The sequence below is a fragment of the Macaca thibetana genome, chromosome 2 (assembly GCF_024542745.1).
Source record: "Macaca thibetana thibetana isolate TM-01 chromosome 2, ASM2454274v1, whole genome shotgun sequence".
NCBI classification, from domain to species: Eukaryota; Metazoa; Chordata; class Mammalia; order Primates; family Cercopithecidae; genus Macaca; species Macaca thibetana.
The window spans coordinates 148,198,273-148,225,210 of NC_065579.1; the positions used below are offsets into that span (position 1 = coordinate 148,198,273).

Below are 26,938 nucleotides of genomic sequence, written 5' to 3' on the forward strand. Positions count from 1 at the left end.
GCAACATGGCAACACCCCATCTTTACAAAAAAATACAAAAATTAGCCAGGTGTGGAGACGCGCACCTGTAGTCCCAGCTACTTAGGGACTGAGGCAGGAGGATTGCTCAAACCTCAGCAGTCAAGGCTGCAGTGAGCCAAGATCTCACCACTGTACTCCAGCTTGGGTGACAAAGTGAGACCCTGTCTCAAAACAAACAAACAAAAAATGGGTAGAAGAGTTTATTTCTCTTCTGTTAAAAACAAGTTAAATCAATTTTTTTTTTTTTGGCTACAAGTAACTGTATATTGTGATACCTCCTTAATAAAAATTTTGTTTTAACTCTACATGCACCAGCAATTGATGCTTTTCCCTAACATTCAAAATGATTATTTCTGGGTGGTATTTTAAAATTTAAATCCATCCATTGTGGATTATTGTTCATACTACATTTCCAATTCTGTCACCCAGCATTAACTGCCCGTTTGTGTACGGAGTGATTCAGAACTACAACACTGGGAGACCACAGCAACCCCAAGCTGGAGAGAGGGCACATGGCATTTTATTCTGGTTCTTAGAAGACTGAGCCAGATTGAAGAGGCATAGAGGCACTGGCGTGAGGGCCTGGGGACAGAAATGTGAGAGACATGATTCCCGCTCTCCCATCGCTATGTTCTGGAGCTCTAAATGACTGGAGCTGTTTTATTTCTTCTGCTCCTCCTTAAGTTTGCTGGAACATGAGCCCTGTTATCAGGGTCAGCTTTGACGTCAAGATCTCAGTCTTCAACTCTGCAGCCCACACGAGAACCTGTGCCTGGTGCTCTGCCTTGGGTTGCTGGTACTCTATACATGTTTGAAAACTAGATTTTGTTTGTGGATTTTTGCTTGGACTTACAGCCAAGCAAGTAAAACAACAGCCAACACATGTATGCAGCTAGCATTTCAGGAGGCTTGACCCCGGGGCTCCTAACAGATACATAAAGTTGGGGTCACTGAACTTTAAATTTCTGAAAGCTGCTATGGAGATTATTGCCTTTATAGAATTAAAGAGCCTATCAAAGAATGGTTTCCATATATGTTAATTCTGCCCTTTTTCTCTCTTTTATCTTCCAGATATATCATACTTTGTTCTGGCCTCTTGAATGGACAGTAGCTGGCAGAGAGAACAACACTTGTTACGCAAAGATAATCTGCAATAAATTAGACCATGTATGTAATACCACTAGAAGCCAAAATGCTGTGATATTTAAATGTAGTTTTTATTTCTAGTATTTGGATTTCTATAATTTTTTTTCTTTTTTTTTTTGGAGACGGAATCTTGCCATGTTGCCCAGGCTGGTCTCCAACTCCTGACCTCAAGTGATCCTCCTGCTTCAGCCTTGTGAGCAGCTGGGACTGCTCCGTTTTTATAATCTTTCTAAGGTAGCTTTCAGGACAATTCAGAGCACCTCCTTGTTGTCATTTAGTTAACATGTCACAGAGGCTGAGCAGTGATAGTTTGTGATTGAGCCCTACCAGTGTCCACTCAAAATACATCACTGAAAGCTGCCTTTTCCCAGGGCCATCTTGATAGCCTGATAGTTTAAACTTGATAGTTTAGAACTAGAAGATCTGTGAAAATTTTGGTCATCAAATAGTAAGTTGTATGTATGCATTTTATAAACAGACTGAATGTGTGTCAAAAGTCTTTAGATGGAGATGTTCACACAAAGTGAAACTTGACTTACTGAGCTAATTCCTGATGCTTTCACTAAAGCAGCAGCCCATTACTGGAGGCTTTCCTCCTCCCAGTTACCAGTGGCGAGCATCAAAATGGTTAACAGCCTTCCTCAGTAGCGTAAAGCACAGTTTATTTATAATTTGCTTTATAAAGAATTCTGAATGTAGAAAGCAGTGTTAAGACTTGGTTCTTTTCTTGAAGAGTTTATCATCTATCTGGGGAGAGGAAACATACAAATAGATAAATATGAACTGTAACAAGTGACATTTACATAAAAGTTTACTGAACAGCAGTCATTATCTTGTTTAATTCTCACATCTCTGTATTTATCTTATTTTCAGTATAACAGAAAACAGCGTGTCCCAGGCTAGTAGCCCATTAGCATGTGCTCTTTTGCCTGAATGATGAAGTCATCCAGAGCTCTAGGGCTTAGTCTCTTGGTAGTTGCACATGGCTACAGGGCAGTGACAGGGGTGGTGATCATAATGGCCCTGAAATGCTCCAGGTTGGGCAAGTTCGCAGCTGTGCTCCTAAGGATGGATGCTTATGTGCTGGGCTACATCCTGATTCTTTGGGACAGAGTTATCTGAGGTCAATTTTTGGCAGTTGTGGGCGGCCTTTCCAAAGGGAGCAGGGAGAGACTACACATTGTTACTCTCCGAAAGTGAGACGGTTGGGGTTTGATGAGAGAGCTGCTGCTGAAGGTGGGACTTGCAGCCGTCATGCTAGTTCTGACCTCCTCATGAGGGTGTGGGCTGCACCTCTGTGGCTGTCAGCCCCGTTTCCCATCTCTGAGCCCCTCTGCTATGTCCCACGCCACCCCTCTGGCTCCCGCCCAGGTCCCCAGGCCACACTCTTGGCCTTGCTCTTTAACCATGGGGATTGTGTCCCTTTCCTTTACCCTGGCCACATGCCTATTTCTTGAGCAGAACCCTCGAACTTATGAAATGGGAATACTTGATTCCAGCTCTAAGGTCAAAATTATAAGTGAGACTTCCCTCACTCATGACCTTCATTTACAGTTATCAGTGGAGATTCTCACCAAGTGTCCTTACTTTGCTCTGAGCCACCCCGCTTTTCTGTTTGCTGAGCAACCCACCAACCACCTCAGGTTCCAATGCAGTAGTCTTCCGTGGGCCCTGGGAACTTACTCTGAAGCCCCAGCCCAGGCAGCTTCTGCCTGCCTCCCCTCTGGAGTGCCCGCTAGCAGATGCAGATGTGTATGACGATTCTGAGCTGTTGCTTTTTTCAGAAACTCAGTAGGCAAGGATTTCTCCTGGCTCTGGCCTCTGTTGCCCTTTTATAGTCTTTCTCTTCATCTCTTGTATGCTTTTACTGTTGAAGATCACAGTGAAGGATAATGCTATGAAGGAACATTGACAAATGGACAGCCTAGAATGCACCATTACTGTGGAAAATGACTGCACATCTTGCTTCCCATCTCGGTGGGTCAGCTCTTTGCCTGCACCCCATACCTCTCAGCACACAGGGTGGCAGCCCTGCACCAGCCTCTCCTTTGTCTCTACTTGATGTTGGGAACAGGGCATCTTGCTTCCTGGGCCAACAACCTCTTATTTCCAGTAAAACCTGCTGCCCCAGAGTTATTCCAGTGTTGGACTTTAATTCAGATTTGTTATGTTGTTGTTGCGCATTGTCTCAGCATAATTTGGAAATTTACATCATACTAATGAAGTCCTTCATGCAGTGGGTAAATTGTTTGTTCTAGTAAATTTGAGTGCAAATTAACTCTGGATGTGCATTTACTGGCTCATTTAACAGACTCTTACAGTGGCTTAGTTTCATGGTAATGTTCTCTGCTCACTTTGACATTGAAGTTCTTTTTCTGTAGTAGATACTGTATATTTTAACTGTGAACTTGCAGTGAATGGATCCATATTCAGACCATTAACCTACAGGGATTCTCTTTGTTTTGTTTCTGTATTAAAGGATCGGGTGATAGGATTTCATATTCTTGGACCAAATGCCGGTGAGGTTACCCAAGGATTTGCAGCTGCAATGAAATGTGGGCTCACAAAACAGCTACTTGATGACACCATTGGAATTCACCCCACATGTGGGGAGGTAGGAAACAGGAGGTTTTAAAAATTGGCTTCAGTTGATGTAGTTTGAAAAACTATTATAAAGCACTTGTTAGATGTCATATTAGTAACTGATTTGTATATTTTATTTTTAATTTAATTTAATTTTATTTTTTTTCAGACAGGGTCTCACTCTGTCACCCAGGCTGTAGTGCAGTGGCATGATCTTGACTCACTATAACCTCCACCTCCCAGGTTCAAGTGATTCTCCCACCTCAGCCTCCTGAGTAGCTGGGACTACACTACAAGTGTATACCACCATGCCTGACTAATTTTTCTATTTTTAGTAGAGATGGGGTTTTACCATGTTGGCCAGGCTGGTCTCGAACTTCTGACCTCAAGTGATCCACCCACCTCAGCCTCCCAAAGTACTGGGGTTACAGGCATGAGCCACCATGCCCGGCCAGATTTGTATATTTTAAAGAATAGCATAAATGTAATATTCAGAATGTGTTTTCTTAAAGCAGTGCTAACATCTAAATATGTATTTGTTTTCTTTCTCTTGAACAGGTGTTCACGACTTTGGAAATCACAAAGTCGTCGGGACTAGACATCACTCAGAAAGGTTGCTGAGGCTAGGCCTGCTGCTGTTTAGTTTTCCTTGTCATATTCTCATTTCTCTCAAAGATAAGAACACTCTCGGATAACATGAACCTGTGCTCATGACAGCTGCTCTGTTACTCAGGGACCAGTGCAGGGCTGCCTTACAACACTGAGATGAGAAAGTAGACGAGGAGACAGGACAGCAGTGGGCATCTGCCTTGTAGTCTCGCTGACTGCGAGAAGCAGTGGGACTGCTTCCTTGACGCCTTAGCTTGGAGCCCTGTTGTGAGGTGAGCCAAGGCCGACTCTCGCAAGCCAGGACTGAGCTTCCCTCGGAAAGACCTTTGAGTGGCACCATTCATCTAAGTTAGCTTTTCTGGTCGCCATTGTTTTCATCCCCTTTGCTTTGTTGTTTCTATGAAAATATATTTTCAGTTATGAAACTCTATAAAGTGGTGGTTTTCTAGTGTGTGGGCCTAGAATTCACACATGCTCGCTGGTGAACAGTGTCTGTGGGCTGCATTTGGATAGCTGTCTGCAGAGGACCATGTGCATTAGCAGGAAGCTGTACACACTATGTAAGGTTAGTCATCTCTTTTCTTTTTTGAGGCACATTTAACCTACTGTTAAAATGCTGACTCGTGCTTCACACTCACACGTATTACTTGGTGGTGATAACCTTGAAGCTTTTCTCCCCTAATTAATATCTCTACACTGAACAAAATATCTCATGTAATATAAAAGGACTTGAATTGCTTTTTCATGTTGATCTTAATAGTAATATTTCCAAAAGTTCTTAATACTGTATTATGTGAAATCTAACTAATTTAACTGTGAAATAATTCTGTCATAGTCTATTTAATGATGGTCAAGTTCCATAAATGAATACAGGTAATATTAAGTGATTGCATGAGAATTTACAGACATGTCAGCATTTCAGAGGTCCTTGAAGACAGAGGCCCATCCAAGGTCCTTTTGGAAAACCTCTGTTTTCTTGAGTATGCCACACAGTAGCCAATGCAAGGCTCTTTTAAGCCACTTGCTCTCATGAGCCACACTAGCTGTTTAGCTTAAGATTGGATAGGCTGGGGTCAGAATTTCTAGCCATTTATCTTAAAAGACAAATGTTAAGCCAACAGTTAGGAACACTGTTTGTAGACAGGCATTTTGCTACCCTTTCTGGAGGCAGGGAATGGAGCAGCGGGGTAGTGGGACTGGAAACCCAAAGAAAACTGACATAGGACCTAGTTATAGAGTGGCTTTTTTCTTTGGGAGAAAAAAATACAAATGTATCTAAAAGGTGTAAAGTATGTTGGGGTAATTGCTATCCCTGTGGCAGAAACAGTGCAGCAGGAGGCAGAGGGAGATGTTACTAATTTCTATTGGCTGTAGGGCAGGGGTAGGGTGATTGAACAGAGTTTAATGAAAGTAGCCATATTTGAGCTGAATTGCAGGAGACCAAAGGATTTTAAAGATTAGAAGCAATATGGAGAGGGTGTGATTAATGCTTTCAACAGACTTGATTTAAATACTTGATAAAATATATTTTTAATAATTTTGTTACTGTATTGCTAAGTGCCACACACACAGAGAGCCAGCTTTTCCAGAATCCCAAATGAAGCAAAACAAGAACCCTGGAAGCCTTCAACTCCTGCTTTGCACTGAGCATGGGGCAAAAAAAACGAAATCCCAGGTTTGCATGGGTGGAGTTTCTGATAGGAAATCTTTGTGTAAAGCTGGAAGCCCAATGGGCTGCACCCCAGTGGAAAGTTGAGTGGGAAACAGACTGCCTCACAGAGAGAGGCAGCAGAGAAGCCTGTCTTCTCACTGATGTGAGTGGAAAGAAGCAATCCATCTTAAGCATTTGTAACCACTGTCCAGGTTACAGACTATTGGAATGGCTAATAATCTTTCTTTTGCAAGGAGGGGAGGATGCCTACATATAAATCTATCTGTCTTGGCTTCCTCTCACCCTTTTATTTTCCTCTCTGTCTCTTTCTCTTCTCCCTCTTTTTTCCTCTTCTGGGGTAAATATGGTACCTATATATTGGTGAGAGACTAATTTTACCTGGAAGATAAAACTAGTATGCATCTAATAACATACGGATGTGTATAGATCTGCAAGGAATAATTGATACCGTCCATTATAGTGGAGATTTTAACATACTTCAGTAAATTATTAGGTCAAACACACAAAAAAATCAGTGAAGATTTATTTTTGAGTAGCAGAATTAACAAGTTCAACTCAAAGATTGCACCCAATATGAAAGCATACTCATTTCAAGCACGCATAGAATATTTATGGAGTTTGCCTTGTGCTAGGCCATAAAGGCTAGGCTTAAGAAATTTCAAAAGGCTAGTGTCATATAGGCATGGGCAAGAGGATTTCAGCTGTGGAACTAACTAGGAACCCAAAGACCTTAAACTCCATGTAGCATGATGGAAGGTAGAGGGAGGAGCTGGTGTGAGAGAAGTGAGGGGTTAGTGAGAACAAGCTGGAGAGTTAGTAGAACCAGGAGCCGCTTCACAAGAAGAAGAGAGCTGTAGGAAGAGAGCCTTGAAGAATGATAAACTTGGGAATGCCTGGTCTCATGACTTACTGGATGTGTGATAGATTGCTTAACTTTTCCTATTCTTCGTTTATTAAGTATGGACAGTATTGCCTGTCTCACAGACTTAAAGAATTGAGCAACATTTATTAAGTTGTTAATATAGCACATTGGATGGAAAATCTTGACTTCTGTGATAAATAGGGTCCCATTAAGGAAAGCTCTTGTGGACACTCAACAGTACAAGCAGTAGGCAGGCAGATAGGAAGAAGGCGGACAAATTGCTGCTCTTGCAGACTTTCACTGTGCAAGGGGGCCTCCAGGTTGGCCTCTAAATTGGATCTCCACCAATGGGAAATCACACCTTTGTATAGTCCCCGCTTTGTTACACCAGGGCTGGTCTGTGTGGCCAGTAGCATATGGCAGGAGTGATGGTATGTCCCTGCCAAGATTAGGTCATGAAGAGATTGCAGCTTAAGTTTTGGTCACCCTCATTCACTCTCTCAGGTCACTTGTTTTGGGAGAAGGCAGCTGTCATGTTTTGATGACACTCAGGAATCCTATGGAGAGGCCCATATGGTGAAGAACTGAAGTCTCCAACAGTCAGCAAGAAACTGAGGTCTGCCAGTGTCTCTGTGAACGAGTTTGGAAGTGAATGCTACTCCAGTCAAGCCATCCCTGGGCCAGCAGCTTGACAGTAACCTCTCGAGAGGCTTTGAACCAGAACCATTCAGTTGGTTACTCCAAATTCCTGATCCTTAGAAACTGTGAGAGGATAAATATTTGCAATTTAAACTAATTAAAACATCAGACAAGCGGCCGAGTGCAGTGGCTCATACCGGTAATCCCAGCACTTTGGGGGGCTGAGGCGGGTGGATCATGAGGTCAGGAGATGGAGACCATCCTGGCTAAGACGGTGAAACCCCATCTCTACGAAAAATACAAAAATTAGCCGGACCTGGGTGGTGGGCACCTGTAGTCCCAGCTCCTTGGAAGGCTGAGGCAGGAGAATGATGTGAACCCTCGAGGCAGAGCTTGTAGTGAGCCGAGATTGTGCCACTGCACTCCAGCCTGGGTGACAGAGTGAGACTCCTTCAAAAAAAAAAAAGAAAAAAATCAGACAAGTTGCTGTTAAGGTATTCAAAAGTAAGGTATTGTACAAAATACCTCACCAGTACTCTTGAAAGCTGTTAAGGTCATGAAAAATAAGAAAGGTCTAAAAAACTACCATAGTCAAGGGAAGCCTAAGGAGACATGCCAGGCAAATATAATGTAATGTCCTAGATGAGACCCTGGAACAGAAAATAACTAATGTTTTTATCTAATCTGAGTAAACTATTGACTTTAGTTAATAATGTAACATGGTTCATTAATTGTAACATGTACCATACTAATAAGGGAAACTAGGTGGGGTGAGGGGGTGTGTAGGAACTCAGTATTATTTTCTCCATTTTTTGTAAATATAAACTGTCCTAAAATACTCTTTATTTTTTAATGAAAAATCTACAGAAATTAACAAAATAATAGCAACATATTTTAAACAACTCTATCCCACTAAATTAAAAAAAAAAAAAAACTTATGGAAAATGGACAAACACCTGGAGAAACTGACTCAAGAAGAAATAGAAAATTTGAATATTGCTGTATTCATTAAAGAAATAAAATTTATCATTAAAACCTTTCTGCATTGAAAAAGACAAGACTAAATGGCTTTGCTGTCAAATTTTTTCAAACATTTAAGGGGAAAAAGAAGCCAATTCTACACAAATAGAAGGAAAGAACACTTCCCAACTCTTGCATCCAGCAGAACACTGGTACCCAAAAACTAACAAAGATTTTGAGAGAAAATAGCTATAGACCAATACAACATATGAAAGTCAACTCCAATATTCCTAAAAATTCTATCTTCAATCCAACAAATTATACAATGGATAATACATCATGACCAAGTTTATATCCCAGGAATGCAATGAAATAATATGAGAAATGAAAGAAAGCAATATAGTCATCTCAATAGATGTAGAAGATGGGGTTTTTTTTGTTCTTTTTATTATGTTTATCACTTATCCTCAAGTTTGCATTTATGATATAAATTCTAAGCTAACTAGGAATAGAACATCCTCAAACAAGTAAATGGCATCTACAGAAAAAGTACAACTAACATTATACTAAGATGACTGAGCACAGACAAGGACGCTGACTTTACCATTTTTATTTAATGTTGTAATGGAGGTCCTAGTCAGTTAAGTAGTGCAGGAAATATAAATAAAAAGCACACAAATTTGAAAGGGAGACCTAAATGTCCTTATTTGCTGATGACATGATTGTGTACATAGAAAATCCTAAGAAATCTGCCAGAAATAACTACCAGAACTTCCAGATGAATTTAAAAGTTGAAGAATACAAAGTTAACATAAAAAATCAATTGTATTTCCTTCCTTCCTTCCTTCCTTCCTTCCTTCCTTCCTTCCTTCCTTCCTTCCTTCCTTCCTTCCTTCCTTCCTTCCTTCCCTCCCTCCCTCCCTCCCTCCCTCCCTCCCTCCCTCCCTCCCTCCTTCCTTCCTTCCTTCGTTCTTTCTTTTTTGTTGAGACAGTCTTGCTCTGTTGCCCAGGCTGGAGTGCAGTGGCATGATCTCAGCTCACTGCAACCTCCGCCTCCTGGGTTCACACAATTCTTCTGCCTCAGCCTCCTGAGTAGCTGGGACTACAGGCGTGTATCATGAGACGCCTGGCTAATTTTTGTATTTATGGTAGAGATGGGGTTTCACCATGTTGGTCAGGCTGGTCTCAAATTCCTGACCTCATGATCCACCCACCTCAGCCTCCCAAAGTGCTGAGATACAGGCATGAGCCACCACACCTGCCAATCAATTGTATTTCTAAGAACTAACAACAAACCATATTGAATTGAAAATATGATTACAGTATCATGCACAACAGCATATAAATACGAAATACTTAGGGATAGTTTTAACAAAATATGTGCAAGATCTTTATATGAAAAACTATAAAACATTGCTGAGAAATTGTAAAATGAAATAAATGGAAAGATATACCATATTTATGGATTGGGAGAGTCCATATTATTAAGATGTTTCTTTTTGCTCATTGATTTTTGGATTCCGTGCAACCCCAGTGAAAAATCCCAGCATGTTTGATGGCAAAAAAAAGAAAAAAAAATTCTCTTAATTTTTTAATATTTGATATATTTTTTAAATTTCACCTTTCCTGATGGATAATTTGCTTGATGTAGAAATCTGGGTTGTTAATAATTATTTTTGAGATGGAGTCTTACTCTGTCACCCAGGCTAGAGTGCAGTGGCATGATCTTGGCTCACTGCAACCTCTGCCTCCTGGGTTCAAGCGATTCTCCTGCCTCAACCTCCTGAGCAAGCTGGGACTACAGGCGTGTGCCACCACACCTGGCTAATTTTTCTATTTTTAGTAGAAATGGGATTTTACCACGTTGGCCAAGCTGGTCTTGAACTCTTGACTTCAGGTAATCCAACTGCCTTGACCTCCCAAAGTGCTGGGATTACAGGTGCAAGCCACTGTGCCTGGCCAATTTTCTTTCAGCGGTTATAAAATGTGGTCCCACTTCCTTTTGGCTTTCATGGTTTCTTATGAGAAATCTGTAATTTGAATTGTCCCTTTATAAGTAAGTGTTGCTTTTCTCTGGTGGCTTTCAAGACTCTATCTTTCATTTGTACGAGTTTTATCATGATGTATTTAGATATAGATTTCTTTGGGTTTATCCTGTTTAGGGTTCACTGAGTTTCTTGCATCCTTAGATTTATGTCTGTGTTGAAATTGGGATATTTTCAGCCATTAGTTCTTCAAATATATTTTTATCCCTGCACCCTTTCTCCTTTTCTTCTGGGACTGTGATGACAAAAAGACTAGATATTATTGTCACATAGTTCCCTGAAACTCAATTAAGTTTAATTTTTTTTCCTGCCAGTTGTTTAGATTGGATGATTTCTGTTGCTCTGTCTTCAGATTCATAGACTTTTTAATCTGTCATCTTCATTCTGCTATTGAGTCTGTCTGATGCTTTTTAAAATATTGGTTATTGCATTTTTCAGTTCTAAATTTTCCATTTTGTTGTTATTTATATCTTTTGTTTTTTTTCCTGAGCCTTTCTATTATTTTATTCATTTCAGGAATATTTTCTATTACTGGTAGGGACATTTTCATAAGAGCCATTTATCAGCTCAGTGCTGGTATCTATTGATTGTCCTTTCTTACACAAATGTAGATTGTCTTGGTTGTCATATGCTGTTATTTTATATTGTATTCCAGACATTTTTAATATTATAAGTCTCTTGGTCTTGTTTAAACCTTACAGCAAAGGTTGACATTTTCATCAGGCAATTGACCTGATTGGATTCAGGCTGCAAGTTCCTATCAGCATTGTCTGGGGTTGGTTTCAATGTCAATTCCATTTTCAAAGTGTCCTGCCACCCAGTGTTCTCTCTGTAACTTGAAATGTCCCACAATTCAGTTCTCAAAGCCTATGGTGTGCTGTTTAGGGTCATATCCATAGGTGTGTAGCTTTGAGTGAGATCAGTGATTTATAAACAACTTTGTGGGGTTGCATTCCCAAGTTCCTTCCTCTGTGCAATCTCACTAATATTTTCTAGTTCCCTAGGGATCCCTTTTATTGTTTTTCTAGCCCCAAAACTAGGATTTTATTCACCTCTCTCTGCCACACACTTTATGCATCTCTGTACATCAAGGGCCCAGTAGCAGGAGGACAGAGAGGAAAAAATGGGGTTGTCCTACATTCCAGAGATAAGGTTCCCCTCAGAGTTTTAGGCCTCTGCCATCATTGCTACCAATCTCATTGCCATGGAATTGCTTGGGGGCTGAACATGAGCAGAGAAAAGGTAAAAAATCAAAAAACAAAAACAGAATTTCTCCCACTCTATTTTAGCATCAGGGGGCCCTTTTCCCATTGCTCAAGTCAACAGTAGAAGGGCTTCAACTAGAGCTACCTGTCCTTGCCAATACTCAGTTCAGAGTTTCAGGCTGCACCAACCAGCCGTTCCTCTGTGCCTCTCTATCTCCTCAGGCCTCCTTATTCCCTGAGACACGGCAATATTGAAATTAGGCCAGTTAATAACCCTACAGTGGCCTCTAAGTGTTCAAGTGAAAGGAAGGGAAGAGTTGTACATCTGTCACTTTAAAGCTAGAAATCATTAGGCCCAGTGAGGACAGCATGTCAAAAGCTGAGATAGGCTGAGAGCTAGAACTCTTGTGCCAAAGAGATAGCCAAATTGTGAATACAAAGGAAAAGTTTGTGAAGGAAGTTAAAAATGCTACACAAGTGAACATGTGAATGGTTCACTAAAAGTGAAATAACCTTATTGCCCATATGGAGAAAGTTCTAGTGGTTTGGATAGAAGATTAAACCAGCCACAACATTCCCTCAAACCAAGCCTAATCCAGAGCAAGGCCCAAACTCTTCAATTCTGTGAAGGCTAAGAAAGGTGAGAAAGCTGCAGAAGAAAGAGTTAAAGCCAACAGAGTTGGTTCATAAGGTTTAAGTAAAGAAGCTGTCTTAATAACATAAAAGTGCAAGGTAGCCAGGCGTGGTGGTTCACTCCTGTAATCTCAGCACTTTGGGAGACTGAGGTGGGCAGATCACGAGGTCAGGAGATCGAGACCATCCTGGCTAACATGGCGAAATCCCGTCTCTACTGAGAATACAAAAAATTAGCCGGGCGTGGTGGTGGGCGCTGTAGTCCCAGCTACTTGGGAGGCTGAGGCAGGAGAATGGCTTGAACCCGGGAGGTGGAGCTTCCAGTGATCCCAGATTGTGCCACTGCACTCCAGTCTGGGCAACAGAGTGAGACTCCATCTCAAAAAAAAAAAAAAAAAAGTGCAAGGTGAAGAAGCAGCAAGTGCTGTTGGAGAAACTGCAACAAGTTATCTGGAAGATCTAGCCAAGATTATTGATGAAGGTGGTAAACAGCAGATTTTCAATGTAGGCAAAACAGTCTTATATTGAGAGAAGATGCCATCTAGGACTTTCACAGCTAGAGAGAAGTCGATGCCTGGCTTCAAAGCTTCAAAGCTTCAAAGGGACAGATTGACTCTTGTTAATACAGCTGGCTACTTTAAGTTGAAGTCAGTGCTCGTTTACCATTCTGAAAATCCTACAGCCCTTAAAAATTATGCTAAATCTACTCTGCCAGTACTCTAGAAATATAATAATAAAGCCTGAATGACAGCACATCTGTTTACAACATGCTTTGCTGAATATTTTAAGCCCACTGTTGAGCCCTACTGCTCAGGAGAAAAGACTACTTTCAAAATATTACTGCTCATTGAGGCCAGGCACAGTGGCTTCGGCCTGTAATCCCAGCACTTTGGGAGGCCAAGGTGGGTAGATCATCTGAGGTCAGGAGTTCAAGGCTAGCCTGGCCAACATGGTGAAACCCTGCCTCTACTAAAAATACAAAGATGAGCCGGACATGGTGGCGGGCACTTGTAGTTCCATCTACTCAGGAGGCTGAGGCAGGAGAATTGCTTGAACCCAGGAGGTGGGGTTTCAATGAGCTGAGATCATGCCACTGCACTCCAGCCTGGGTCACAGAGTGGGACTTTGTCTCAAAAAATGTATATATAAAACTGCTCATTGACAATGCACCTGGCCACCCAAAAGTCCTCCTGGAGATATACAAGATGAATGTTGTTGTCATCTCTGCTAACCCAGCATCCATAGATCCCATGGATCAAGGAGTAACTTTGAATTTCAAGTATTACTATTTGAGAAACACATTTAATAAGGTTATAACTGCCATAGATAGTGATCTCTCTGATGGATCTGGGCAAAGTAAATTGAAAGCTTTCTGGAAAGGATTCACAATTCTGACACCATTAAGAACATTCATGATTCATGGGAGGAGATCAGAATAAACATTAACAGGAGTTTGGAAGAAGTTGATTCCAACCCTCTTAGATGACTCTGAAAAGTTCAAGACTTGAGTGGAGGAAGTCACTGCAGATGTGGTGGAAACAGCAAGAGAACTAGAATTAGAAGTGGAGCCTGAAGATGTGACTGAATTGCTGCAATCTCATGATCAATCTTGAATGAACAAAGAATTGCTTCTTATGCATGAACAATGAAAGTGGTTTCTTGAGATGGAATCTACTCCTGGTGAAGATGCTGTGAACATTTTTGAAATGATAACAGAATTTAGAATAGGATCACGAAATTAGTTGATAAAGCAGCAGCAGGGTTTAAGAGGATTGACTCCACTTTTGAAAGAAGTTCTACTGTGGGTAAAATGCTATCAAACAGCATCACATGCTATGGAGAAATCTTTTGTGAAAGAGTCAATCGATGTGGCAACTTTCGTTGTCTTGTTTTAAGAAATTGCCACAGCCCAGGTCCCATGCCCACAGAGCCTTGCTCACTGCTAGCACAGCAGTCCGAGATCAAACTGCGAGGCGGCAGCAAGGCTGGGGGAGGGGCGTCTGCCATTGCTGAGGCTTGACTAGGTAAACAAAGAGGCCAGGAAGCTCGAACTGGGTGGAGGCCACCACAGCTTAAGGAGGCCTGCCTGCCTCTGTAGACTCCACCTCTGGGGGCAGGACATAACTGAAAAAAAGGCAGCAGAAACTTCTGCAGACTTAAATGTCCCTGTCTGACAGCTTTGAAGAGAGTAGTAGTTCTCCCAGCATGGAGTTTGAGATCTGAGAATGGACAGACTGCCTCCTCAAGTGGGTCCCTGACCCCTGAGTAGCCTAACTGGGAGATACCTCCCAGTAAGGGCCGACTGACACCTCATACAGCTGGGTGCCCCTCTGGGACAAAGCCTCCAGAGGAAGGATCAGGCAGCAACATTTGCTGTTCTGCAATACTTGCTGTTCTGCAGCCTCCGCTGGTGATACCCAAGCAAACAGGGTCTGGAGTGGACCTGCAGCAAACTCCAACAGACCTGCAGCTGAGGGTCCTGACTGTTAGAAGGAAAACTAATAAACAGAAAGGAATAGCATCAACAAAACAAAAAGGACATCCACACCAAAACCCCATCTGTAGGTCACCATCATCAAAGACCAAAGGTAGATAAAATCACAAAATGGGGAGAAACCAGAGCAGAAAAGCTGAAAATTCTAAAAATCAGAGTGCTCTTCTCCTCTAAAGGATCACAGATCCTCGCCAGCAATGGAAGAAAGCTGGATGGAGAATGACTTTGACAAGTTGACAGAAGTAGGCTTCAAAAGATCGGTAATAACAAACTTCTCCGAGCTAAAGGAGAATGTTCGCTCACAAAGAAACTAAAAACCTTGAAAAAAGATTAGACGAATGGCTAACTAGAATAAACAGCATAGAGAAGACCTTAAATGACCTGATGGAGCTGAAAACCATGGCACGAGAACTACGTGACACATGCACAAGCTTCAGTAGTCAATTTGATCAAGTGGAAGAAAGGGTATCAGTGATTGAAGATCAAATGAATGAAATGAAGTGAGAAGTTTAGAGAAAAAAGAGTAAAAGGAATCAAACAAAGCCTCCAAGAAATATGGAACTATGTGAAAAGACCACGTCTTCATTTGGTTGGTATACCTGAAAGTGATGGGGAGAATGGAACCAAGTTGGAAAACACTCTTCAGGATATTATCCAGGAGAACTTCCCCAACCTAGCAAGGCAGGCCAACATTCAAATTCAGGAAATACAGGGAACACCACGAAGATACTCCTCCAGAAGAGCAACCCCAAGACACATAATTGTCAGATTTACCAAGGTTGAAGTGAAGGAAAAAAATTTTAAGGGTAGCCAAAGAGAAAGATTGGGTTACCCACAAAGGGAAGCCCATCAGACTAACAGCGGATCTCTCAGCAGAAACTCTACAAGCCAGAAGAGCGTGGGGACCAATATTCAACATTCTTAAAGAAAAGAATTTTCAACCCAAAATTTCATATCAAGCCAAACTAAGCTTCATAAGTGAAACAGAAATAAAATACAGACAAGCAAATGTTGATAGATTTTGTCACCACCAGGCCTGCCTTACAAGAGCTCCTGAAGGAAGCACTAAATATGGAAAGGAACAACCAGTACCAGCCACTGCAAAAACATGCCAAATTGTAAAGACCATCCATGATAGGAAGAAACTGCATCAACTAATGGGCAAAATAACCAGCTAACATCAAAATGACAGGATCAAATTCACACATAACAATATTAACCTTAAATGTAAATGGGCTAAATGCCCCAGTTAAAAGACACAGACTGGCAAGTTGGATAAAGAGTCAAGACCCATCAGTGTGCTGTATTCAGGACACACATCTGACGTGCAGAGACACATATAGGCTCAAAATAAAGGGATGGAGGAAGATCTACCAAGCAAATGGAAAAAAAAAAAAAAAAAAAGCAGGGGTTGCAATCCTAGTCTCTGATAAAACAGACTTTAAACCAACAAAGATCAAAAGAGACAAAGAAGGCCATTACATAATGGTAAATGTATCAATTCAACAAGAAGAGCTAACTATCCTAAATATATATGCACCCAATACAGCAGCACCCAGATTCATAAAGCAAGTCCTTAGAGACCTACAAAGAGACTTAGACTCCCACACAATAATAATGGGAGACTTTAGCACCCCACTGTCAACATTAGACAGATCAACGAGACAGAAAGTTAACAAGGATATCCAGGACTTGAACTCAGCTCTGCACCAAGCAGACCTAATAGACAGCTACAGAACTCTCCACCCCTAATCAACAGAATATACATTCTTCTCAGCACCACATCGCACTTATTCCAAAATTGACCACATAGTTGGAAGTAAAGCACTCCTCAGCAAATGTAAGAGAATAGAAATTATAACAAACTGTCTCTCAGACCACAGTGCAATCAAAGTAGAACTCAGGATTAAGAAACTCACTCAAAACTGCACAACTACATGGAAACTGAACAACCTGCTCCTCAATGACTACTGGGTATATAACGAAATGAAGGCAGAAATAAAGATGTTTTTTGAAACCAATGAGAACAAACACACAACATACCAGAATCTCTGGGACACATTTAAAGCAGTGTGTAGAGGGAAATTTATAGCACTAAATGCCCACAAGAGAAAGCAGGAAAGAATTAAAATTGACACCCTAACATCACAATTAAAAGAACTAGAGAAGCAAAAGCAAACACATTCAAAAGCTAGCAGAAGGTAAGAAATAACTGAGATCAGAGCAGAATTGAAGGAGATAGAGACAAAAAAACCTTCAAGAAATCAATGAATCCAGTAGCTGGTTTTTTTTTAAAGATCAACAAAATTGATAGACTGCTAGCAAGGCTAATAAGAAAGAAGTATCAAATTGTTGCAATAAAAATGATAAAAGGGATATCACCACTGATCCCACAGAAATACAAACTACCATCAGAGAATACTATAAACACCTCTACACAAATAAGCTAGAAAAACTAGAAGAAATGCATAAATTCCTGGATGCATACACCCTCCCAAGACTAAACCAGGAAGAAGTTGAATCCCTGAATAGACCAATAACAGGCTCTGAAATTGAGGCAACAATTAATACCCTACTAACCAAAAGAAGTCCAGTACCAGACGGATTCATAGCCGAATTCTACCAGAGGTACAAAGAGGAGCTGGTACCATTCCTTCTGAAACTATTCCAATCAACAGAAAAAGAAGGAATCCTCCCTAACTCATTTTATGAGGCCAGCATCATCCTGATACCAAAGCCTGGCAGAGACACAACAAAAAAAGAGAATTTTAGACCAATATCCATGATGAACATTGATGCAAAAGCCTTCAATAAAATGCTGGCAAACCAAATCCAGCAGCACATCAAAAAGCTTATCCACCACGATCAAGTTGCCTTCATCCATGGGATGCAAGGCTGGTTCAACATACACAAATCAATAATGTCATCCATCATATAAACAGAAGCAAAGACAAAAACCACATGATTATCTCAATAGATGCAGAAAAGGCCTTTGACAAAATTCCACAGCGCTTCATGCTAAAAACGCTCAATAAACTAGGTGTTGATGGGATGTATCTCAAGATAATAAGAGCTATTTATGACAAACCCACAGCCAATATCATTCTGAATGGGCAAAAACTGGAAGCATTCCCTTTGAAAACTGGCAGAAGACAGGGATGCCCTCTCTCACCACTCCTATTCAACATAGTGTTGGAAGTTCTGGCCAGGGCAATCAGGCAGGAGAAAGAAATAAAGGGTATTCAATTAGGAAAAGAGGAAGTCAAATTGTCCTTGTTTGCTGATTGTCTATTTAGAAAACCCCATTGTCTCAACCCAAAATCACCCTTGTTTGTTCAGCCATTGTTGTGACACAAGACCCAGTCCTGCATAGAGGATTATGTGTGGTCTACACCCTCAAAGAGTTTATAATTGGGAATACCAGGCACAGGTAAACAGTCAACTGTACAGATTAGTTTTGTCATTTACAGGGAAAGGAATGAATATTGAATTCTGCAGTAAGCTGGAGTCATGCTTGGTTTACACATTCATCTAACCATCTCAACAACACTACAAAATACGGATGAGGAAACTGTCCACAGGGAGAGTGGCCCTCCTTTGGAGCCATGTTTCACACGTCAGCCTGTTGATTTCAAGCTCATTCTTTTTCCGCTTTATCAAGGCAGCATGAAATAATGTTAATAAATTAATAGGTAGGACTCAGTTTATATTTCATGTGATCAGAACATTTTACCCTGTTTTTGGATGGGTTTAATTTGTCTGCCATCTTTTGCTCATTAAAATTGCCATAAAAAATAAACACTTAGTTTGAAAGGTATGCATATTTAAAAGCAGAGACCTGTACTCACTTAGTATTTCTTCTACTGATGAAAGTCTCAGAGTGATCAAAGACCATGCTGTGGGTTTTACAGCTGTTCCTACAAAGCCCTTAGGCATAACTTCTCTGCCATCTGTTCTGGTTGTGATCTTCAATATAAAGAGCCAGGACTCAAGTCATTCCCTAGCTGGTACAAATGTCAAGGGAATGCACCGTAGGCTTATTGGGAGAATAGGGGCTTGCCCCATCTGCTCTCAAGTCACTTAATGCTGCAGGTTGCTGCTGGATCTGTCTGCTTTTCTTGGAACTCTCAGACCTCATATTGCTATCCTGATGCCCTCTGCATGACTCTCTGTGCCGCCTAGCCACTCTCCTCATGGCCAAACATCTCTTTCAGCTCAGTGCTAGGATCCATATTTATGTATTTTAATCTCTAGGAAATTAAGCCATTTTCCATCTATTGTATATGTATATTGTGTATTTCCATCTGTTATAAGTCGGGGGAAAAACCCACAAGAAACAAATGAAAAGAAAACACCTCAACTCAGTTTTATCTGTTTTGGGCTTCAGTTAGAAGAACTTGTTTTAGCATTTCTCACAGGTCTGGTAGAGACTGATTTCCTCATCTTTTGTCTATCTGTAAATGTCTTTGTTTCAGTTTCCTTTTTTAAGGTTATTTCTGCTGGATAGAGAAGACTAATTTGACATTTTCCCCCTTTCAGCACTTTAAGGATGCAGTTCCTTCATCTTCTTGTTTCTGTTACTGATGAGACATCAGCTGTCCCCTTACTGTTTTCCTCTTATGTAGTGTATCTTTTTCCCATTCTCTGTCAGCTCTTAAGATTTTTCTTCTTTATTTTTAATTTTCAGCAGTTTGGCTCTTATGTACCTGTAGATGTTTTTCTTTGTACTCATCCTGCTTGAGCTTTATTGAGCTTTTGGATTTGTAGGTTGATGTCTTAGACCGATTTTGGAAAATTCTCAGCTATTACCTCTTCAAATGTTTATTCTGTTCATACTGCCTCTCCTAGAATTTCAACTGCAGATGTTTTAAACTTCTAATGCTCTACATATCTCAGACTTTCAGTTTTTTCCTCTTTGTATTTCTGTTTGGATCGTTGTAATTCAGTTTGGATATACTGACCTGTCTTCAGGTTCACTGATTATTTCTTCTACTATGTCCAATCTTCTGTTAACACTATTAAATGAATTCTTCATTTATGAATTATGTTTTTCCTTTCTAGCATTTCTATAGGTTCTTTTTTATATTTTCATTTATCTGCTCAAATTCCTCCTCTATTCTCTCATAACATCCACCTTTTCCTTTAGACTATTTAACATATTTATCCGAGTTCTATAGCCCCTGTCTGTTCCCAATACCTTGGTCATCCCTGTCTGCTTTTATTGAACATTTTGAATGTTACCTTTTGGTGATGGGTTACATTTTCTTGTTTTTTTTTTTTTTTTTTTTTTTTTTTTTTGTTGTTGTTGTTTTAAATGTCTCCTAAGTTTGCACGTCAGGCATTATATATGAAAGGATAGGCTGAAGAAAGGGCAGGCTCTGCCCTCCACAGGTAAGTTAGGGGAGGGCTATCCAGGACCCTGGGGTTGGCTGCCCATTGAACAGCTTGAAGCCCAGTGCTCAGGGTGTTAGTGATTCTCACTACCTAAAGTAGAGGCTGAACTATTAATAAATAACATTTACCCTCCAGAAAAAGAGTGTTCCTCCTTTTCTGCCCATGTGTTAGTGTGGGTGGCTCAGTCCATCCAAATGTAGCCAAGCTGGGCTGGGCTCTTTTCACAGTTTTAGTCAGACTCTTCTCCACAAAACTCGCATGTCTTGAAGGTGTGATCAGGACTGTCCCATCGTCAGGACTTAGGATCTCAGCACTGGAAAGACCGCAGCCATCTTCATGCTTTCCAGCCTGCACCCAGCATCTGACCACAGGAGACTTTCCTCTGCCTTACTGAGAGCCCTCGGCCCTGCATTGCGAGGGACTGCCCTTTGCCCTGCGTTGTGAGGGACGGCTCAGGCATTCTTGTTGCTCTCCAGCGCTGCCTCTGGGGTCCCCTTGCCCCCTGCACTGTGCCTCCAGCCTTCGCTGTATTGGAGGGATGCCTCTCAGCTCTCCTGTTCTGCCCTGTACGCGGGTGGAGAACCAGGGTGGGGGGGTGCCGACCTGTCCTGGGCTGGGCTCCTGGGGATTGGAATCCACACACCTACTCCCCTTGTGTTCTGCTGTGAGCGTGGCCGGTTTCTTCTCCCCATCCATGGTGGGCTCCTCCACTTCCAGTACTTTACCTGGAGGAAAGCAGCTTCTGGCCCCCTCGTTCTGAGCAGGCTTGTCACTTTTGGGGATCTATTTTAGTCTGCTTTGTTTTTGCTTTTGTTTTTGTTTGCATTCTCAGCTCTCTGATGGGTTACAAACAAACAATTATTTTGTCACTTAAGCAGACTGTTTGTCTCATTAAGGCAGGATTGGGGATTTCCCTGTGACTTCCTCCATTCAGCAAATGTTTACTTGCCAGAAATATCATGTTTCACATAAATTGCTCCTTACAGAGCCCTGAGTGTCATAGCAGAATCCTAGCCCTTTGGTTTGCAGCTGTGTGTCAGAAACCATCCTCTCACTTATCTGAGTCCTGTCACCTTTTCTGAGGAGCGTAGGCAATGAGAGTCACCAACACCCTGAGTGCTGGGCTTTGAGCTGTTCAGTGGGCATGAGCAGGGACCTGGCTAGCCCTCCCATACCTTACCTGTGGAGGGCAGAGCCTACATTTTCTTATCATGGGAAATAGCAGAATGGCTCACACTAGTCCATATGTTTTATGGTAAAATACCAGGAAAACTGCTTTTAAAAAACAACAACAATAGCCACGATGTATTGAGCTCTGTGCCAGGCACATTTCCTATGTATCTCATTTAACCTGCACCCCAGCTGTCTGAGGCAGGGGCTATATTTGTCAACTCCATGAGACACACAGGAAGCAGATGCAGATTTGTAAAGCTTGCCCAAGGCCCAGCGTTAGTAAGTGTTGGGACTAGGATTTGAACCCAGGCAGTCTGTCTTCTGAACCCAGGATGCCAGCCTGTGATCAGGGACTGCCCACCTTAGCTCTCGGTTTGCGGGAGGACAGGAGATGGCACCACACACAAGAGAGGGAGAGGATGGAGAGGAGGGTCCCATGTGACATGCTGCTGATCACAGAGCCAAGCCAATGGGGACCACCAAGGGGAGTGTCGGGGGTGCCACACAAGGCTGCTTCTCTGCTGGGGTTAGTGCAGGCTGAGTGTGCAAAGGGGAGGACACGGCATGGACTAAACCCCAGATCTAGTGGTGGCTGTGTCTGACCTGCAGAGAGGAGCAGGGTGTGTGGGCGGGGCAACAGCTCTCTGTGACCCCCTTCTCCTGTGGCTGGTTCCTGCTCTACATGTTTGTCAGGGTGAAATGTGGTCGTGACTATTGCTAAGATCACAAGGGAGAGACCCTAGAGGAAGCGTTGTGACTGAGCACCTGGAGAAGGTGGCCAGGGCTGGAGCCCATCCCCTGGGAGGACACAGGTGTGCAGGGACTGCTTGAGGGCAGTCTGGGGATCACCAGAGGCCCAGTGAGGGCAGCCCTTCTTCCCCCTTCATCCCTTTGCCCTGCGTTGCAAGGCACTCATCTAGCAGGTGTGTCGTCTTTAACCCCACAACAACGCTGCCAGGAGTCATGGCTTATTCCTGGCCTCCACTTGAGGAGACTGAGGGTCAGGAGGTGAAGGGCCTGCCCAGGGTCACACAGCACGAGGCACAGAGCAGGACCAGGCCCCAGGCAGGGGGCCAGAGCCCAGGCCTCTCTTCCTCCAGGTGCAGCTCTCCAGGGTCACCCACTCGAGGATCATGTGTCCCTGGCACTGGGTTGTGTGTTGTTTGCTTTTGTGTGTGGATCCCTTAGCCGCTGCCCAGAACCAGGCATGGGAGGCCAGGCTTTGCTCAGAGCAAGGGGCAGGGCACCAGGAGATGAGGTAAGGACATGGGCGTGGGGCTGCCCTCACCCCCACCAGGAGAGCAGTTCCTGGTGCAAAGCAGAAGGCTTAGGGAGTGGGGAGTGTGGAGGTCACTCGGGGCGGGGAAGGGGGTGGTGGGCAGAGCATTATGGGATGGTAGTGTGGGGGCTAGTTGGTGGGCTGGTACTTTGAGGATGGGCTTCTGAAGGCAGAGCCCAGGGGCTGGTGGGTTCAGCCCAGTGTGTTGGGGAGGGCGGGCTTGGAGCGCAGGGCTGCCCTCTGGGTGTTGGGCAGCCTTGAGACCTAGAGCACTGCCTCCCAACTGCAGTTGTGATTCCCCCCAGTCCCCTCCCACCCTGCCACAGCTGGAGAGTGGGGAGCTGCACTGGCATTTGGCTGGGAGAGGTCAGGGATGCTAAACATCTCAGAAGCACGGGCATCCCCACACCAGGAAGGCCAGTAGTGCATAGGAAGAGACCCCAGCCCCTCCTGCTCCACAGCCCTGGGTCCTCCTCAGGCACTGTTGTACCCTGGCCACACATCTAGGCCACAGCTCCCAGCACGCACCCTGCCTCCCAGCACACACCACATCTACAACCCACATCTCAGCGATTGGCACCTCCATGCTGCCCCAGCAGAGGCTCGTCCTTGACATTTCCTTTGCCTCCCCCAACATCCGACCCTCTCAATTCCATGTTTTAAGTCCCCCTGTCATGTCCATCCCCTCCCATCTGTCCTTCCCATGTCCACAAATCTGATGATGATACTCTCCTGCTTAATACCTTTTAAAGATACCCTGTTTCTTTTGGATTGCGTGAGAATAGCAAACACCCAGCCAGCCTCCCAGTGTGCAAGTACCATCTGAGGACCTCCACAGCCGTTTCATCCTCCCTGCAACTGTGATTGCTCCCATTTAACAGGTGAGGAAACTGAGGTGAGAGAATAAGTAATGCGTCCAAGGCCATGCACTGGTGAGTGGTGGATCTTGACTTTGAGCCTATGTAAATGACCACCAGTACTCTCTGATACCACAGACCAAAGTCACTAGCACGGCTCAAGGCCCTGCCTGGCGGGGGCTGCCCATCTTCTAGCTACCCCCAGCTCCCTGCTCTCCAGCCAGGTGCCCAGCCAGCCAGCTCTGCACTTTCTTGCCCGCAGCCCTCTCCCTTCCCTTTAATCAACATGTACTTAGCCCCCACCCACAGAGAATTTACTTCTTGGTTATTTGGTTCCAGTCTGCCTCCCCAAGGAGACTGCATACTGCATGGGAGGAGGGCCTGTGCCTGGTTTGCTCATCACTACATTCCCAGCTCCTGATACACTGCCTGATTCCTAGTAGGTGTGCAACAAATATTTGTGGAAAAGAGTTTAATGAATTATGTAGAAAGAACCTCTACATAGGAGAACAGCTGCTGGGCACACACCTGCAGTGGTGTGTGATGAGCGCAGAAGAGGGTGCTTCTTACCCTGGTGACTGCAGCCCTTCCCTTGGAGGGGCTGCTAAGAAGCTTCCCCTGGCTGGACACATCAGTGTTCGTGGACAACATTTAATAACAGGCAGAAAGGCCAGGCGCAGTGGCTCATGCCTGTAATCCCAACACTTTGGGAGGCTGAGGCGGGTGGATCACGAGGTCAGGAGTTCAAGACTAGGTTGGCCAATATGGTGAAACCCTGTCTCTACTAAAAATACAAAAATTAGCTGGATGTGGTGGCACACACCCGTAGTCCTAGCTACTCAGGAGGCTGAGGCAGAAGAACTGCTTAAACTCATTGCACCTGGGAGGTGGAGGTTGCAGTGAGCCAAGATCGCGCCACTGCACTCCTGGGTAACAGAGTGAGATTCCATCTCAAAAAACAACAACAACAACAAAAAAAAAAAAAAAAAAAAAAAAAAACAGGCAGAAAGAAAGAGTCATTTCCAGTGATAAGTGGAAAAAGCCACCATGACAGCATAATCACTACTATCATGGGTACATATGAAAAGCTGGAAAGTGAGGTATGAAACACCCCTCACTAACTGCTCCTCCTCCCCATCCTCCTGCTCTCCCTTCTGCCCAGCCCTGTGCCCATGGATTCCTGAGTGGCACTGAGGTCCAGGTGCTGTCTCCTTTGGCCCTCCCAGCTGCCCGTGCTCCTCTTACAGAGGAGCTTGGAGCTTTTCTGACTTCAGGCCTCATGCTTCCCTGCCCAACCAAGATGCTGTGCCCCTCAGGGTGGTGCGCTAAGATGTTTCAACATATGTACTCTCCAGTGGGTATGTGTGGCTTTAATACAGGATTTTAGTAGAACTGGCGTATGATTTCCTCTGCAGGTGTGAAAGTGCCCAGCCTTCCTCTTCAGCCCCAGGCACCTGCACATGGCTGCCCCTGCTTTGTTAGCTTTTGAATCTAGGCAAAGGGAAATTTATATCCGAACTGATACTTTTGATTGAATAAAAATGTGAATAACTTTGTTGAGGTATAGTTTATATACTATAAAGTTCCCCTTGTTCTCAGTGTATGAGTCAATGATCTTTAAATAAATTTATGGAGTTGTGCCACCATCACCACAGCCCAAATGTTGGAACATTTTCATCATCCCCCGGAAACCCTGTGCCCCTTGCCGGCCGATCCCTGTTCTCACCCCAGCCGCAGGAGGCTAACGGTCTATTTTGTGTCTATAAAAGTTTGCCTATTCTGGACATTTTGTACAAATGCAATCGCACAGCGTGCTGATTTTACGCATTTGGCTTTTCCACTGAGTGTAATGTCCTCAGGGTTCGTACACATTGGAGCGTGGATCAGTGCGGAATTCCTTCATGTGGCTGAATAGTATTCCAGCAGGAGGACTACTGAATAGCACACTTGATTTACCCATGCAGCGCTTGGTGGATTGGGCTGTTTCTACTGTTTGGCTGTTACTAAGGCTGCTATGAATATGCCACCAGTAACTGCATCCCTTCCCTACTCGATCTTGGCCAATTGATAAGGCAGTCAGGTGCTGGGACTCACTGCTGGGAAGTGGAAAGGGGAGCTCTGCCCTACAGCAGCTCCCCCACAGGCAGAGCAGACACTGTAGAGTTGCATGGGCAAGGGGAGGAGGCCTGCACAGGGTGGGGCTCAGGCATCACTGGGATGGGACACCTGATGGCCTTGTCTTCCTTTAGGGGCAGGGACTTCAGCATTAGGATGCCTCAGTCAGGACCCTGCTCTGGACTGCATTGGTTTCTGCCCTCTCATCTTCTTCTGGTATTCAGGGAAGGGTCTTGAAGTTCTGGCGACACAGGGCTGTCTGGTTTCTTTAAGCAGCTGTGCCTGTAGATAAAGAGACTACAGAAACCTGTATGTTTTTGTTTTCATTTCTCTTGCAAGAAATACAGGAAGGGCTGTAATCCCAGTGCTTTGGGAGGCTGAGACAGGAGGACAGCTTGAGCCCAGGACTTGGAGACCAGCCTTGGCAATATAGCGAGACCCCTGTCTCTACGAAAAATAAAAGAATATTAGCTGGGCATGGTGGTGTGTGTGCCTGTGGGCCCAGCCACTTGGGAGGCTGAGGTGGGAGGATTGCTTGAGCCTGGGAGGCGGAGGCTGCAGTGAGCTGAGATCATGCCACTGCACTCCAGCCTGGGTGACAGAGTGAGACCCTGACTCATAAATAAATAAATAGGAATGAAGGAAGGGAGAGACTGGGTTGTATGGTCAGTTTATATTTAACTTCTGGAGAAGCTGCTAAACTGTTTTCCAAAGCAGCTAAACCGTTTTATGTTTCCACTAGCTATGTATGAAATTTCTAGTTTTTCTGCATCCTCCACAATAATTCTTTATAATAGGCATTAATGGGTAGAGAGTGGTGTCTCAGTGAGGTTTTAATTTTCATTTCTCTAATGATCAACAATATTGAGGGCCTTTTAGGTACTTCTCAGCCAGTCATATACCTTCTTTGGTGAAATGTCTTTTCAGATCTTTTGTCCATATTTTAACTGGGTTGTTTGTTTTCTTATTTTGGGGTGATAAGAGCTCTTTACATTATTTGGATACCAGTTATTTACCATATATGTGATTTGAAAATATGTCCTCCCCATTTGTGGCTTGTTTCATTTGGTGTCTGTAGAAGCACAAAAATTATAATTTTGATAAAGTCTGTCAGTTTTTCCCTCTTTTGGATTATGATTTTGGTATCTTATTTAAGAACTATGCCTAATGCAGAATCATAAAGTTTTCCTCATTCTTTCTAGAAGTTTTATAGTTTTAGCTCTGATATTTCAGTCTATGATCTATTTTTGG

At 43.3% G+C, this 26,938-nt stretch overlaps 1 protein-coding gene across 5 annotated transcripts in view; it reads left to right on the top strand.

The window, feature by feature from the left end:
- The window catches only part of TXNRD3 (thioredoxin reductase 3), an 80,667-nt gene that overhangs the window by 49,376 nt on the left and 4,353 nt on the right, over positions 1–26,938 (top strand). For 3 of the 5 annotated variants that reach the window (XM_050781700.1, XM_050781698.1, XM_050781699.1), the window contains 3 exons: positions 1,093–1,188; positions 3,647–3,781; positions 4,309–4,784. In XM_050781700.1, the coding sequence (XP_050637657.1) occupies positions 1,093–1,188; positions 3,647–3,781; positions 4,309–4,371 (294 nt within the window). In that variant the 3' untranslated portion in view covers positions 4,372–4,784. Of the gene's footprint in view, positions 1–1,092; positions 1,189–3,646; positions 3,782–4,308; positions 4,785–26,938 lie in introns of those variants that run through there. The other 2 variants (XM_050781696.1, XM_050781697.1) reach the window with 2 other exon arrangements.